Source organism: Astatotilapia calliptera, chromosome 17 (assembly GCF_900246225.1).
Source record: "Astatotilapia calliptera chromosome 17, fAstCal1.2, whole genome shotgun sequence".
In the NCBI taxonomy this organism is placed as follows: Eukaryota; Metazoa; Chordata; class Actinopteri; order Cichliformes; family Cichlidae; genus Astatotilapia; species Astatotilapia calliptera.
Genome location: NC_039318.1, coordinates 36,766,042 through 36,779,944, shown reverse-complemented (window position 1 = coordinate 36,779,944; position 13,903 = coordinate 36,766,042). Strand labels below are relative to the sequence as shown.

The 13,903-nt window shown below is 45.9% G+C and overlaps 3 protein-coding genes across 4 annotated transcripts; 2 read left to right on the top strand and 1 right to left on the bottom strand.

The window, feature by feature from the left end:
- Nucleotides 1-3,151, top strand: pars2 (prolyl-tRNA synthetase 2, mitochondrial). 2 transcript variants are annotated; one of them, XM_026147729.1, is made up of 4 exons: nucleotides 1-190; nucleotides 848-1,187; nucleotides 1,802-2,047; nucleotides 2,152-3,151. In XM_026147729.1, the coding sequence occupies exons 2-4, from the start codon at nucleotides 864-866 to the stop codon at nucleotides 3,031-3,033; spliced, it is 1,452 nt and encodes a 483-aa protein (XP_026003514.1). In that variant the 5' UTR covers nucleotides 1-190; nucleotides 848-863; the 3' UTR covers nucleotides 3,034-3,151. The 2 variants fall into 2 exon arrangements, with proteins under 2 accessions (XP_026003514.1, XP_026003513.1); XM_026147728.1 differs by having other exon boundaries at nucleotides 845-1,187.
- A 578-nt stretch (nucleotides 3,152-3,729) lies between these two features.
- On the top strand, nucleotides 3,730-10,702 carry ttc4 (tetratricopeptide repeat domain 4). The gene is made up of 10 exons (XM_026147730.1): nucleotides 3,730-4,049; nucleotides 4,592-4,709; nucleotides 4,799-4,960; nucleotides 5,057-5,134; nucleotides 5,287-5,411; nucleotides 5,516-5,602; nucleotides 6,013-6,254; nucleotides 6,594-6,675; nucleotides 10,132-10,214; nucleotides 10,501-10,702. The coding sequence occupies exons 1-10, from the start codon at nucleotides 3,942-3,944 to the stop codon at nucleotides 10,598-10,600; spliced, it is 1,185 nt and encodes a 394-aa protein (XP_026003515.1). The 5' UTR covers nucleotides 3,730-3,941; the 3' UTR covers nucleotides 10,601-10,702.
- Nucleotides 10,703-11,751: 1,049 nt separating this feature from the next.
- Nucleotides 11,752-12,819, bottom strand: LOC113009225 (cornifelin-like; the record flags this gene model as incomplete). The annotated part of the gene is made up of 3 exons (XM_026147419.1): nucleotides 11,752-12,307; nucleotides 12,390-12,571; nucleotides 12,666-12,819. Coding segments are annotated over 3 exons (573 nt in total), but the record flags the coding sequence as incomplete, so codon positions are not given.
- Between the last annotated feature and the right edge of the window lie 1,084 nt (nucleotides 12,820-13,903).

The window sequence follows — 13,903 nt, the reverse complement described above, 5'->3', positions numbered from 1 at the left end:
GCCCCTCCGGGCCTGTAGGGGGCATTTTCAGAAGACTAGCCTGTCGACATGTAGCTGAGGAAGAAAGGCAGCATGTAGTAGTGCAGCAGGACCTTCAGTGTTTTTACGAACTTAGTAAAAAATGTCGCTCTTCTTTCATTTAGTTATATAATTTACACAGGACAGTCAGACACTCGTTATCGGTCTCAAGGTGAGTCTTTCTTGCTGCATACGTGATATCGCGTGCAAACTGAAGAAGGTCATTTTCACATTAGCTCCCAAGCTAACCTGCTAGCATCCATGTATCTGTCAGGGACATCAGCACTGTGAAACAGCTATCAGTCCTCTGTATTTGTGTAATAACCCGTGGCTGTTCCGGCTGGATAAACCCTACAACCTGTATATAATTACTGAGGTTAAACAACTTGTTCTCGGATATGAAACAACCTGCTACCTAAAAAGCATCTGTGCTGATGGTTCACCCCCTTCACTCAGGTTTAATAAGCAGCATAGCATGGAGGAAGCGCATTATAAGTGCGTGTAAATGTGCTGAAGTGTTACCACAGAAAATATCAAAGAGTAAAAACTACAGTGTTGCGTGAACATACTTTCTTTTCTGTGAAAAGTATCATATAATTGAAAAAACTGGGAAATGTATTAAAAATATCTCCATGTAAACACACAGATTTTTCCTACAGTGGCCAGTAAAGAAGAACGAGTACTCTGTGATGAGGATGTTTCTTCAGTGCTCGTTTTGTTTAACTAGCAGTCAAAAACTCCAAACTTAGCTGTCTGTGTGCTAAATAGCGAGGTGAGGTAACTTATCCAGCTTCAACTGATTGTGCTATCATTTCTGTTTGAATAGCAGCACATCTGTATGCACCATGGAGCCTGTAATGCTTCAGGTTTGGCAGAGAGCCTTTCGCCGCCTGCACAGGACCCTGATCCTTCCGAAGAGGTTCGACTCAGGCTGTGCTGAGCAGGCAGCCGTCCCTGCTTCTGCGCCCTCCTATGGTAGCAAGCCCGTACTCCTGGTGTCTCGTCTCTACCAGCCTTCGAACTTACGTGATGTGGCGCTGGACAGCCGGCTGCCAGGGGAGATGAGCTGCAAGAGCCAGAGGCTCATGCAGCAGGCTGGGCTTATTCATCCATCCAGCCCAGGGTGCTACTACTACCTTCCTGCCACCGTCCGCTCCATGGAGAAGCTGGTGAGATGAGGCCTTATCTTCTTATAGGAGTGATAATAATAATAAAGTAATATTCATGGTTGGTTTTGTCCTGCCAACTAACAGAACTGATACTATTTTCTTTGTTTAGATTTTTTTTATACCATGTATACATTTTTATTTTGATCATTTATCCTGAGGTGTGCAAATGTTCCTTTAGGTCTATATATATATATATATATATATATATATATATATAACATAATAACACGCTCAATATTTTGCTTTACGACAGCTTCAGAATGACAGACATCCTCTTACATGACATCTATCAAAGCAGTAGTATATTTGCCACAGGCTCTAAATATGTTTAGGCTGTGAACGTTGTCCAGACAGTCTCTTTTCCCTTTTAGATTATTGTGGATTATACGATTATAAAACCTAATTAATCTAATCACATAGATTATGTGATTATGTAATCGAATATATTAGATTAGATGTTTATTGGGCTAAAATGATAAAGTTAAACAGTAGCTCTTGACTAAAGGGAAAAGAGTACAGAAATGCCTTTTTTTCTAGTTTCCTATAAATTTTTGCGTGACTGCTGATGTTTATCGTCCAACCTCCTGATTTGCACTGCTGTCTTTGATCAACAGGTGAGAGTGATCGACCAGGAGATGCAGGGGATTGGTGGGCAGAAGCTGGACATGCCCAGTTTGTGCTCGGCCGACCTCTGGAAAACCAGTGAGCGCTGGGATTTGATGGGAAAGGAGCTGTTCCGCCTGAAAGACCGGCACGGCGCTGACTACTGCCTGGGTCCCACTCACGAGGAGGCAGTGACGACTCTCGTCGCTCACCAGGCGACTCTCTCCTACAGACAGCTCCCACTGCTTCTTTACCAAGTAAGCATTCAGCCTGTTCTTACTGCCACTGTTTTTCCTGTAACAAGCTGCAGTTTGTTTGTTTTTTCTGACATGATTTATTTTGAAAACCCCCCAAAAAACAGATCACTCGCAAATTCAGAGATGAGCCAAAGCCGAAGTTTGGCCTTCTCCGAGGGAGGGAGTTTTACATGAAGGACATGTACTCCTTTGACGTGAGCGAAGAAGCCGCTCATCAGACGTACGAGTCTGTGTGCCAAGCGTATACTCGGCTCTTCGCCAGGTTGGGTCTGCGTTGCGTTCAGGTGCAGGCGGACACTGGAAACATCGGCGGTAAACTGTCCCATGAGTTCCAGCTGCCGGCGGACATCGGCGAGGATCGGCTTCTGGTCTGTGGGAGCTGCTCCTTCTCCGCCAATGTGGAGACCATGTCATCAGACCAGTCCAACTGTCCACAGTGTGAAACTGGGAAACTGGTAGAGTCAAAGGGTATAGAAGTAGGCCACACGTTTTACTTGGGTAAGAAGTACTCTCACATATTCAAAGCCACCTTCAGCAATGCCCAGAACAAGCCGGCTGTCGCTGACATGGGCTGCTACGGCCTCGGGGTTACACGAATTCTGGCTGCAGCAGTCGAGGTGATGTCAACAGAAGAGGGGATCCGCTGGCCGGGGCTTATCGCTCCTTATCAGGTTTGCGTTTTACCCCCTAAGAAGGGCAGTAAGGTGGATGAGGCAACACTCCTAGCTGAGGAACTGGTCCAAGCTTTGGGAGAAACTCTGCCTCACCTGAGAGGTGAAGTTGTTTTGGATGACCGCACACAGATGACAATCGGAAAGAGGCTGAAGGATGCCAGCAAACTGGGTTATCCATATGTTATTGTAGTAGGACAGGGAGCTCTGGAGGAAACACCCAGGTTTGAGGTGATCTGTCAGCAGACAGGTGAGACTGTCTTCCTCAGTAGAGATGGACTGTTAGATCTACTGGGAAGAGTGGAAACTATATAAGTAACAAGTATGAATGTTAGAATAAATGTTTCAGTTTGTGTGAGGTGGTGGGCATAGATTATTCCATGTTTTCCAAAGCCTGTAATTTACACATTCAATAAACGTTTTTTAAACAATAGCTCTGTGATGTACCTGACCTGCATTGTACACTACAATGTAATGGAGTCCACAGCTTTGTTTTTTACAGTAAGTCGTGTAATAATCCTAATAAAAACTTAATCTGTACCTGGACAAATCAGTGCTGGTTACAACCAAATTATGAATGTCGCAAAAAAGTGAGACAGCAAAGGAAAGCAAAGTTGGTAGAAATATTCCCACTGTTTAGTAGTATTTATAGTGGTATCCTACAATGCAGATATCCTTTGTAAGTAGGCCAGTATACAGCATGAAGTACATGAGAATTTGTCACAACATGAATGTAATATAACACTGATCTCACACCAGATTGGGAGTGAGTCCTTGAAAAATTAAAATAAATGCAAGTTTATTTTTTTTTTAGCACAAAAATAGTTATCCCAGTGCATGTTGTAAAGCAAGGACCTCAAAATGTGGACAAAAAGCCAAGAGTTAGGCTACAGTGCCCCCACTGTGTTAGGGTTGCTTTCCATGGTGTACACAAGTAAGGCTGAAATAATTAACGGGATAATTAGAAAAGAAACTGCCACCTATTTTAATAATACGTGGCAGTGCTTTGAGAGCCTTACTTCTGCCGTCGGAGCTTCGTACCGCGAGGAGTGGAACGCTCTGCCGGAAGTGAGTTTCCACACGGATTCTTTCGCATGTGGCACCGCTGTTACACATGTGTAAACAAGGCAACTTGAGGAACGGTTAGCTGGACAGACTGCTGTCAGCATTAATATAAGATTTAAAAACAAGAACAAGCTCTTTAAAGTACATTTTGATCCAAAATGGCGTCCACAGTACACAGTGACAGCGACGATGGCATGGACGCGTTCATGGACAAATTCAAGACCCAGCGGTATAAAAATGCCTTCAGTGAAAACGACTGGGAGGAGGTAAGGTTGGCTTGCGGAGACTATGTGCACTAGATAGAAAGCCACTTGAACCTGAATAAAATGTGTTAGCACGTCTTTGTTCTTATGTTGGTGGTTAGCAACAAGATGCTAACATGCTCAGTATCTCGTGAAGATATCGAAAAACAGCATCAGTACCAGTGCTGGTATCGGATCGATACTAGCGCGATAGAATCGATACTTTGCTTCTGTTTTCCACCTTCAGTTTGTAGCCCAATGAATTGTGTCTGAACCTTTCTGTGCTGACTGTCACATCTATTTTATTTATAGCCCACAGACACATTTAGATTCCAGCCCCCCCGAAAAGAAAAAAATCAGTTTCAAAATACATGAAGCTGAAAGGTAAAAATCACAGTGATTATTAAAACGTGTTCAGAGCTTACAAATTAATAATGGTTAATCTCCGACTCTGTATGCTGCCCTCAGAGGTTAAAAGTATTAAAGTGTCCATATTGGTATCGGCATTACCGGCCATGGCTTTACTTGTATCAGGTAATACCAAAATGTACTGCTGTCTCACGCAGGAGTTTAATAAAATACCCATGTTCATGAAAAACGCCCCCGAAGAGATCGACCCACAGAAATACCCAGAACTAGCCTGCCTCCAGTCCATTATCCACGACGAAGACCGGCCTCCTGAAGGTGTGCGAACCACAGCTTTCTCTCCTCCAAGGCTTTGAATGTATTCGTGAAAACAGCTGAACAAATGTGAGAAACGTGTTCTTTTCCAGAACAAGCAAAAAGCCTGAAAGATGAAGGCAATGCCTATTTCAAAGAGAAGAACTACCAAAAGGCGGTGGTGGCCTACACAGCGGGTTTGAAGAAGAAATGTGCAGACCAGGACCTCAATGCTGTCCTCCTCACCAACCGTGCAGCATCACACTTTTACCTTGGTAAAAAAAAAAGCATCCAAATGTCCTTTTGCTCTCACAAAAGATGACATTGTTTAAAAAAGATATGTCTGGGTTTTTCTTTTTTCCGTGACTCAGGAAATATGCGCTCTGCTTTGAATGATGCTGCAGCTGCAAAGAAGCTCAAGCCAGACCACCTGAAAGCCTTGATCAGAGGTGGGTACTGTTTTTAACATGTACTGCTATGATATGATGACATTGTGTTACTAGGCATGGAAATCTAGTGCTGGTTTCAGTTTAGATGCTCCAGATTTCTGTCGGTTATAGCTCTTAGAAAGCAAATGAATCCCATGTTTGTGCTTCTGCAGGCGCTCAGTGTTGTATAGAGCTGCGCCACTTTTCAGAGGCCATCCAGTGGTGTGAGGACGGGCTCAAGGTTCATCCTACTGACAAAAAGCTGCGGGAGCTGAGAGCAGCGGCAGATAAGCACAAAGTAACTACACTTCAGATGATCCTTGTTTTTTTATATATTATTTTTAGAAGTGGTGAAATCTTTAAAGCGCTGAAATAAACCTTGATTTGTTTTTGGTATCGAAGAGAGCAGCAGAGAGAGATGCCAGGAAGGCCAAGGCTAAAGAAAAGAAGTTGCATGGTGAGAAAGAAGCTCTTCTGAATGCCATAAAGGTAAGCATTAGAGATGGAGCATCTAACGTCGCTTACACGTCACACACATATTTGTATTTGACACTAATTGGCAGCTACCTGCCCCGGCTGCTGCTGCAGATTTATAGTTAGAAACCAGAAGTCCAGATGCTGCCACAGCCCTGCTGGAGGCGCCTAGCTATCAAGTCCAAGCCCAGCCACAGGCTCGTAGTTAATGGGCCCATCACTGGATGATGCGTTACCAGCGCAGGTCTCGTCTTCACCCTGGGCCAGGGCAACCGCCACAAACCATCCGATTCTACAAGGAGCTTAAGTCAAGAGGCTGACCCTACATATTAGAAGATGCATCTTAAACTGCCTTCACTATCTAAGTGAAAAATGAACGCAGAGAACGAAATTATATCAGTTATGATTTTGGCGTCTATACACAGGATCGAGGCATCAAACTCGTGCAGCCTGCGAGGGCTCAGCGGAGCGGTTCCGACAGTGAAGATGAGGACGAACGCTCTCCTGCGGCGATAGCGGAGCTCAGCCTGGATGGCCTCAGCTCTCAGGAGGTCACCGGGGCTCAGGTCTTCGTAGATGAGCAGGGCTCTCTGCAGTGGCCCGTTCTCTTTCTCTACCCCGAACATCAGCAGAGTGACTTCATCTCGGCTTTCTGTGAAAACAGCTGGTAAACGACTCCTGCCCTCAGTGACCAAGATTGTGCTAAATTTATATACAAATATCACTGATGATCGTTTTGATTATACATTCCTCCACTCTTTGATCTGTGACCTGTTTCAGATATCGTTTGACTAAAGTAAGACACGAGATGTAACTTTTATTAGAGCAGCATAGACGACAATAGCCAGTTTGTGTAATGTAAATGCCAACTGTGACCACTGGGAGTCACTGTTGAGCAAAAGGGACGCAAAATATTTTTAAAAGGTTTTTAAAGAATGACACTTTTATGTAGGACAGCAAATTGAAGCAGTAAAGTGTGGAGAATAGTCACTCTTGCATCTCTCAGCTTCACAGACCACCTGGGAGTCATGTTTGAAGAACTTCCACCCTGGGACGCGGACAGAAAATACCTCCCACAAAATCTGCAGGTCTGTATGCTGGGCTTACAGGTGGGGAGGTGGGGGTGTTATTTTATGAGAACAGAGATCAATTAAAGTAATGATCAAACTTGTATAAAGCCTTTTAGTGGCTCCAGGTGGAGCCGAGTGAAGACTGGTTGGCTGTTTCAGATTGAAAATGGGGAAATGTGTTTGGCTTCAGTCATCAAACTATCCATCCATCCATCCATCTTCATCCGCTTATCCGAGGTCGGGTCGCGGGGGTAGCAGCCTAAGCAAAGAGGTCCAGACCTCCCTCTCCCCAGCCACCTCCTCCAGCTTGTCCGGGGGAATACCAAGGCGTTCCCAGGCCAGCCGAGAGATATAATCTCTCCAGCGTGTCCTGGGTCTGCCCCGGGGCCTCCTCCCGGTGGGACATGCCTGGAACACCTCGCCCAGGAGGCGCCCAGGGGGCATCCTTGCCAGATGCCCGAACCACCTCAACTGGCTCCTTTCGATGTGGAGCAGCAGCTGCTCTACTCTAAGCCCCTCCCGGATGGCCGAACTTCTCACCCTATCTCTAAGGGAGAGGCCAGCCACCCTTCGGAGGAAGCTCATTTCCGCCGCTTGTATCCGCGATCTCGTTCTTTCGGTCACTACCCACAGCTCGTGGCCATAGGTGAGGGTAGGGACGTAGATCGACCGGTAAATTGAGAGCTTCGCTTTTACACTCAGCTCCCTCTTCACCACGACTGACCGGTGCAGCGTCCGCATTACTGCAGCCGCAGCCCCAATCCGTCTGTCGATCTCCAGCTCCCTTCTCCCATCACTCGCGAACAAGACCCCGAGATACTTGAACTCCTCCACTTGGGGCAGGAACTCATCCCCGACCCGGAGTGGGCACTCCACCCTTTTCCGGCTGAGAACCATGGCCTCAGATTTGGAGGTGCTGATCCTCATTCCCGCTGCGTTACACTCGGCTGCGAACCGCTCCAGTGCGAGCTGGAGGCCCTCACCCGATGAAGCCAACAGAACCACATCATCCGCAAAAATCAGAGATGAGATTCTGAGGCCACCAAAGCGAAAGCCCTCCGCCACTTGGCTGCGCCTAGAAATCCTGTCCATAAAAATTATGAACAGAACCGGAGACAAAGGGCAGCCTTGGCGGAGCCCATCACCCACCGGGAACGAGTCCGACTTATTGCCGGCAATGCGAACCAAGCTCTTGCAACGGTTGTATAGGGATTGAATGGCCCGTAGCAATGGGCCAGACACCCCATACTCGCGCAACACCTCCCACAGGACGCCCCGAGGGACACGGTCGAATGCCTTCTCCAGGTCCACAAAACACATGTAGACTGGTTGGGCAAACTCCCATGCACCCTCAAGTATCCTCGAGAGGACAAAGAGCTGGTCCAGTGTTCCGCGACCGGGACGAAAACCGCATTGTTCCTCCTGTATCCGAGGTTCGACTAGCGGACGAACCCTCCTCTCCAGCACCCTGGCATAGACTTTCCCGGGGAGGCTGAGGAGTGTGATCCCCCTGTAGTTGGAACACACCCTCCGGTCCCCCTTCTTGAAGATGGGGACCACCACCCCGGTCTGCCAGTCCACAGGTACTGCCCCTGATCTCCACGCAACATTGCAGAGACGTGTCAACCAAGACAGCCCTACAACGTCCAGAGCCTTCAGGAACTCGGGGCGGACCTCATCGACACCAGGGGCTCTGCCACCAAGGAGTTGTTTAACTGCCTCAGTGACCTCGCCCCCGGAAATCGGTGGGTCACACCCCTCATCCCCAGACTCTGCTTCCTCCCCGGAAGACGTGTCAGTGGGATTAAGGAGGTCCTCGAAGTATTCCTTCCACCGCCCGACAATTTTCTCAGTCGACGTCAACAGCGCTCCGCCAGCACTATACACAGTGCAGGTAGAGCACCGCTTTCCCCTCCTGAGACGCCTGACGGTTTGCCAGAATCTCTTCGAGGCAGTCCGAAAGTCTTTTTCCATGGCCTCTCCGAACTCCTCCCACACCCGAGTTTTTGCTTCAGCCACTGCCCGAGCCGCATTCCGCTTGGCCTGTCGATACCTGTCGGCTGCCTCCGGAGTCCCACAGGCTAACCAAGCCCGATAGGCCTCCTTCTTCAGCCTGGTGGCTCCCTTCACCTCTGGTGTCCACCATTTGGTTCGGGGATTACCACCACGGCAGGCACCAACCACCTTGCGGCCGCAGCTCAATGCAGCAGCTTCGGCAATGGAGACGCTGAACATGGTCCATTCGGACTCAATGTCCCCAGTCTCCCTCGGAATGCTGTTGAAGCTCTGCCGGAGGTGTGCGTTGAAGATCTCGCGGACTGGGGCCTCTGCTAGACGTTCCCAGCACACCCTCACTACGCGTTTAGGTGCACCAGGTCTGTCCAGCGTCCTCCCCCGCCACCTGATCCAACTCACCACCAGGTGGTGATCAGTTGACAGCTCAGCCCCTCTCTTTACCCGAGTGTCCAGAACATATGGTCGCAGGTCTGGTGATACGATTACAAAATCGATCATCGACCTACGGCCTAGAGCATCCTGGTGCCACGTGCACTTATGGACACTCTTATGTTCGAACAGGGTGTTCGTTATGGCCAAACTGTGATTAGCACAGAAGTCCAATAACAAAGCACCGCTCGGGTTCAGATCAGGGAGGCCGTTCCTCCCAATCGCGCCCCTCCAGGTCTCGCTGTCGTTACCCACGTGAGCATTGAAGTCTCCCAGCAGGACAACAGAGTCTCCAGGTGGAGCACCTTCCAGCACCCCCCCCCCAGGGACTCTAAGAAGGCTGGGTACTCCGAACTGCCACTCGGCGCATAAGCGCAGATGACAGTCAGGACCCGTTCCCCGACCCTAAGGCGCAGGGAACAAACCCTCTCGTCCACCGGGAAAAACCCCAACGTACCGGCAGCAAGCCGAGGGGATATAAGAATACCCACCCCAGCCCGCCGCCTCTCACCAGGGGCAACTCCAGACTGAGACAGAGTCCAGCCCCTCTCCAGGAGACTGGTTCCAGAGCCCAGACAATGCGTAGAGGTGAGCCCAACTATATCTAGCCGGTACCTCTCAACCTCACGCACCAACTCAGGCTCCTTCCCCACCAGAGAGGTGACATTCCATGTCCCTATTGCCAGTCTTGGCAGCCGGGGGTCGGTCCGCCAGGGCCTCCGCTCCTGGCCGCCACCCGGCTCACAATGCACCCGACCCCTATGGCGCCTCCTGCGGGTGGTGGGCCTGCGGGAGGATGGGCCCATGTCTCCTCTTCGGGCTGTGCCCGGCCGGGCCCCATGGACTAAGGCCCGGCCACCAGACGCTCGCCCTCGGGCACCCTCCCCGGGCCTGGCTCCAGGGCGGGGCCCCGGTAACCCTATCCCGGGCAGGGTAAACTGTTCCCTCGATATTCTTTTCATGGGGGTCTTCTGAATCGCTCTTTGTCATCAAACTATTCCCACAAATAACTGATGTTGTCTTTCACAGCTTTACTTTGAGGACGAGGAGAAGGAGACACTTTACCGAGTCGACCCAGAGATGTCACTTTTGAAAATACTGCAACACAAAAGGTAGATTTAATAATTTATTCTGCTGATGAGTGGTTTCAGTTTCATTTACACGATGGTCACCAAGAGCACTCCTCAAGACAAGTTCTCTTTATAATGCTCCTTTTATTAGGTGCTGCTGTGAGTTCCTTGTTATAGATGACTTCCTTCCTTATGTCAGATTTAAATGTATACCTGAGGGGTTATTAACTGTTAGAGAATTTACTTGTACCATTGTTTTCCAGCGTTGCTTGTTGTAACTTTCCTTCATGCTGGTTTCCTGATTGAATCTCTTCTGTTTTGCCAACAGGTATTTTGTGAAGGCGGGCACGCCCAGCTTCATCGTTTTAGTAAAAGGCTCTTCATACTGCAAGCAGTTTTTATCAGGAAGGAAAATACACGGACTGTAAGGAAAGGCAGAGCTTCAACTCACGCACATGAAAACCTCTGACATTCTCAATAACTGACTCATCAAACGTCACTGAAAATAAAACGAGGTTTTGTAACATGAACTGTTTACACTCTTTATTTCTTTCTGTGAAAAACGGGTGAGTGTTGAAGTGTGTGAATTATTGCGCAACAGTCATCTCATCTATATATTCTAAGGTAAGACCCTTCATAGCATTAGAGAGAAAACAATCAGAAGATCCCCTTTGAGTAATCACTGCTGTTAGTCCAATAGTCACACAACTGGCATAGTAACTCCAACTTTAATGGTCGCCTTCTTTCGTACAACCACAGAAAAAAACTGACCCTCCAAAACTCTTTTACTGCCCCTTTCCCGCCTGCACGTAGCCATGCCCCCCCCCCCTCACTAGACATTTGCACAGTAGGACACATCTTATATGATATATAATATGATCTCTCTGCTCCCTGTCAGCACTCTCACTGCAGCAGTTTGCTTTTCCTGATTTTGGTTTCAAATCCTTCAGATTTCATTTTTGAGTCTGAATGTTTTCTTTCTTCTACATCAGGCCAACATTTTTGCAGCACTCCTTCCAAAATCAGTAAGATTTTGATCAAAGAATTCAACTTCTTGGTGTCTTTGAGTTTTCATTTTTTGACATTTGTGAAAAAGTTTTAGATTAATAATAATGATAATAATAATAATAATATAGTTTAGTAATAATAGTTTATAGTTTAGATTTTGCTCCCAGCTGTATAACCCTATTGTTGCAGCCCTACCAGCCACAGCGCCGCCTCAGACCCGCAGGCAGGCTCTTTTAGCTTTACATGTTTTACTTATGTGAAGCATTCACTTAAGTGTTTTTCACAATGGCTAAAATAATAAACTGGTGTTAAACAATTTTTTCCAGCTTGGAAGCCACGCCTCCTGTGACACTGCTGTGTTACAGTGGATAAGTCGGCCATGTGTGAGATCTCTGAAGCTGTTTGCATTGATAGTGTGATTTGATAAGCTCTTTATCTGCACACAGTTTCCAGGTCAAATTAAGCCCATGCTTTCTGTTTTGTAGGACATTACGTTCAAGCTGACAGAGATTCATTCATTCATTCATTCATTCATTCATTCATTCATTCATAAATGAGATCATAAATGTCTTGGATTTCATATTTTTATTGATGAAAAAACACTTTACATCAGTTTTAGCATCAGAGCAGATCTAACACCACGTTTAGCTCTCTACATGAAAGTATGTTTTTCTCATTAGCAGAAAAATTAATAGACTAAAATTCAATCCTCTGTATTATTACTGAAGCTATGCAGTGACTAATCTAAAAAGGCGACTCATACATTTAAACTAAATGTAATTTTTATGATTATTAGGAAGCTGATAGAAATATTTAACGATAATCTCAATTCAAAATGACTTCATTGTCTCGTATCACTGATAGAAACATCAACACAAACTCGGATTTCGTCACTGTGTGATCACAGTGACTGCTGGTTGAGCCATATAAGCAGCTGGCATTGGTTGTACAGGCATCATCATCATGGGTGCCTGCATGACTGGAACAGGCTGCATGTTCACAATGTTGTTATTCTGTATGTTGATGACAGTGGGGGCTTGCTTACGATGCTTTAACTCACGATGCATCTGACACCAGGAGCACGTGGCGCAGCAACTGGAAATTACAATATCGTTAAGGAGAGAGCCCTGCAGAGAGACGGTAAAACCATTATTTCTTTCTTTCTCCTTTTCTGCTTCATGATATTGTCTCACTGTCACTGCTTCATACCTTGATGCCATATCTGTTTCGCATGGCAACCCTTACAGATAAAACTGCAGGAGGTGGACAAGTAGGGATCCCATAGAATGAAGGAGCAAACATTAAATCAAATAAAGGGAGAAGATTGTTCTCTCCAAACCTTCCTGCGACAGTTTGTGTGAGGCAGGGGCCGCACCAAAAACCATAGCAGCCTGAAAAACAGAAATACATCACCAAAGTGGTAACATGTCTGAAGTGCCTAAGACCCCAGAAATGACAAGAAAACGATCTTAAACTTCTTCTTACAAGTACTCGCATCCTCAAAGCAATCCAAGAGACCACTGTCCCAGTCTGTCAAGGGTTTTTCTGCCATTGTGTGTTGAAGTTCAGCCACAGATATTAAATAATTACTCTGTAAAAGTAGAATGAAGTAGAGAAAACCCAAATAAAACAATTGCAATGAAAGTCAGCTTTATACATCTTTGTCTTCTTTTAGCTGAGACAGAAAGCTAAAGAAAGATTCCTTGCATTTGACTTTGTTGATGTTTTTAACATTGTACTGTTAAATGTTTGGTCACGATTATAAGTATACTGTTTTATCAAGATTACAGAATTGAATCTGTTTCCAGGAAATGGAGTAACATATAGGATGGAGGGAAACATGCAAACAACTTGCAAATGATATAAAAAGAGAGCACATGAAAACATGAAATGTGGACAGAGAAGTTGCTAGTTTTCCATGAATACTGTTGTAAAAAAATAGGAACATGTTACACATGTTGTTGTTTAGGGTACATCACTTGTGAATCGGGACATGTTATATATAGCTACTTTAACATAGTCTGATTGATTGCAAGGCTAATTTATGACGTTTTTATATTTCTATTTAACCCTTTAAGGCACAGTGTCACTACAGTGGTCAGCTATTGATGGTACACTTCAACATAAACTACATTGGACACTGATGTGTAACTCCGTACCCTGCCGCACACTGGTCAACCAGTTGTCCACCTAAGTGGAGATGTTAAACTCTTCTGAAAAGTACATGTTTTAAAAAAGCGAAGATCAAAAATCTATTTTTTCATGTCTAAAGTTGAATAAAAATACTTAAGAAAAAGAAAATCCAGATTGACACTGTCACTATTCATGCATGAAAGGGTTAAGTTTCTATTGTATATTCACCCTCCATCCATAATAAAGAAAACTGAACAAGTGAAATATCAGAATCTCTGATAAATGAAATAACTGAACTGACAGCATCATTAACATCAAGCACTAAAGAAAAAAAAGAGATGACACAACAAACTCTTCACTTACTTCTTATTCTGCACTCTGATGTCTCTCCTCTCCAGCACTCAGTCACACTCTGTTCTTCTTTATCAAAGGAGGTCATGACACACAGTCCCAGTGAAACCATTGGACATGTGAGCATGACTGGTACTGAATGTATTTGAATATTCAAACAAGTATTTTAAATTGGCTGCACAGAAGTTAAGTGACTGAGAGTGAACTACTAAAACCAGTGGTTTGATGTAAACAGAGCA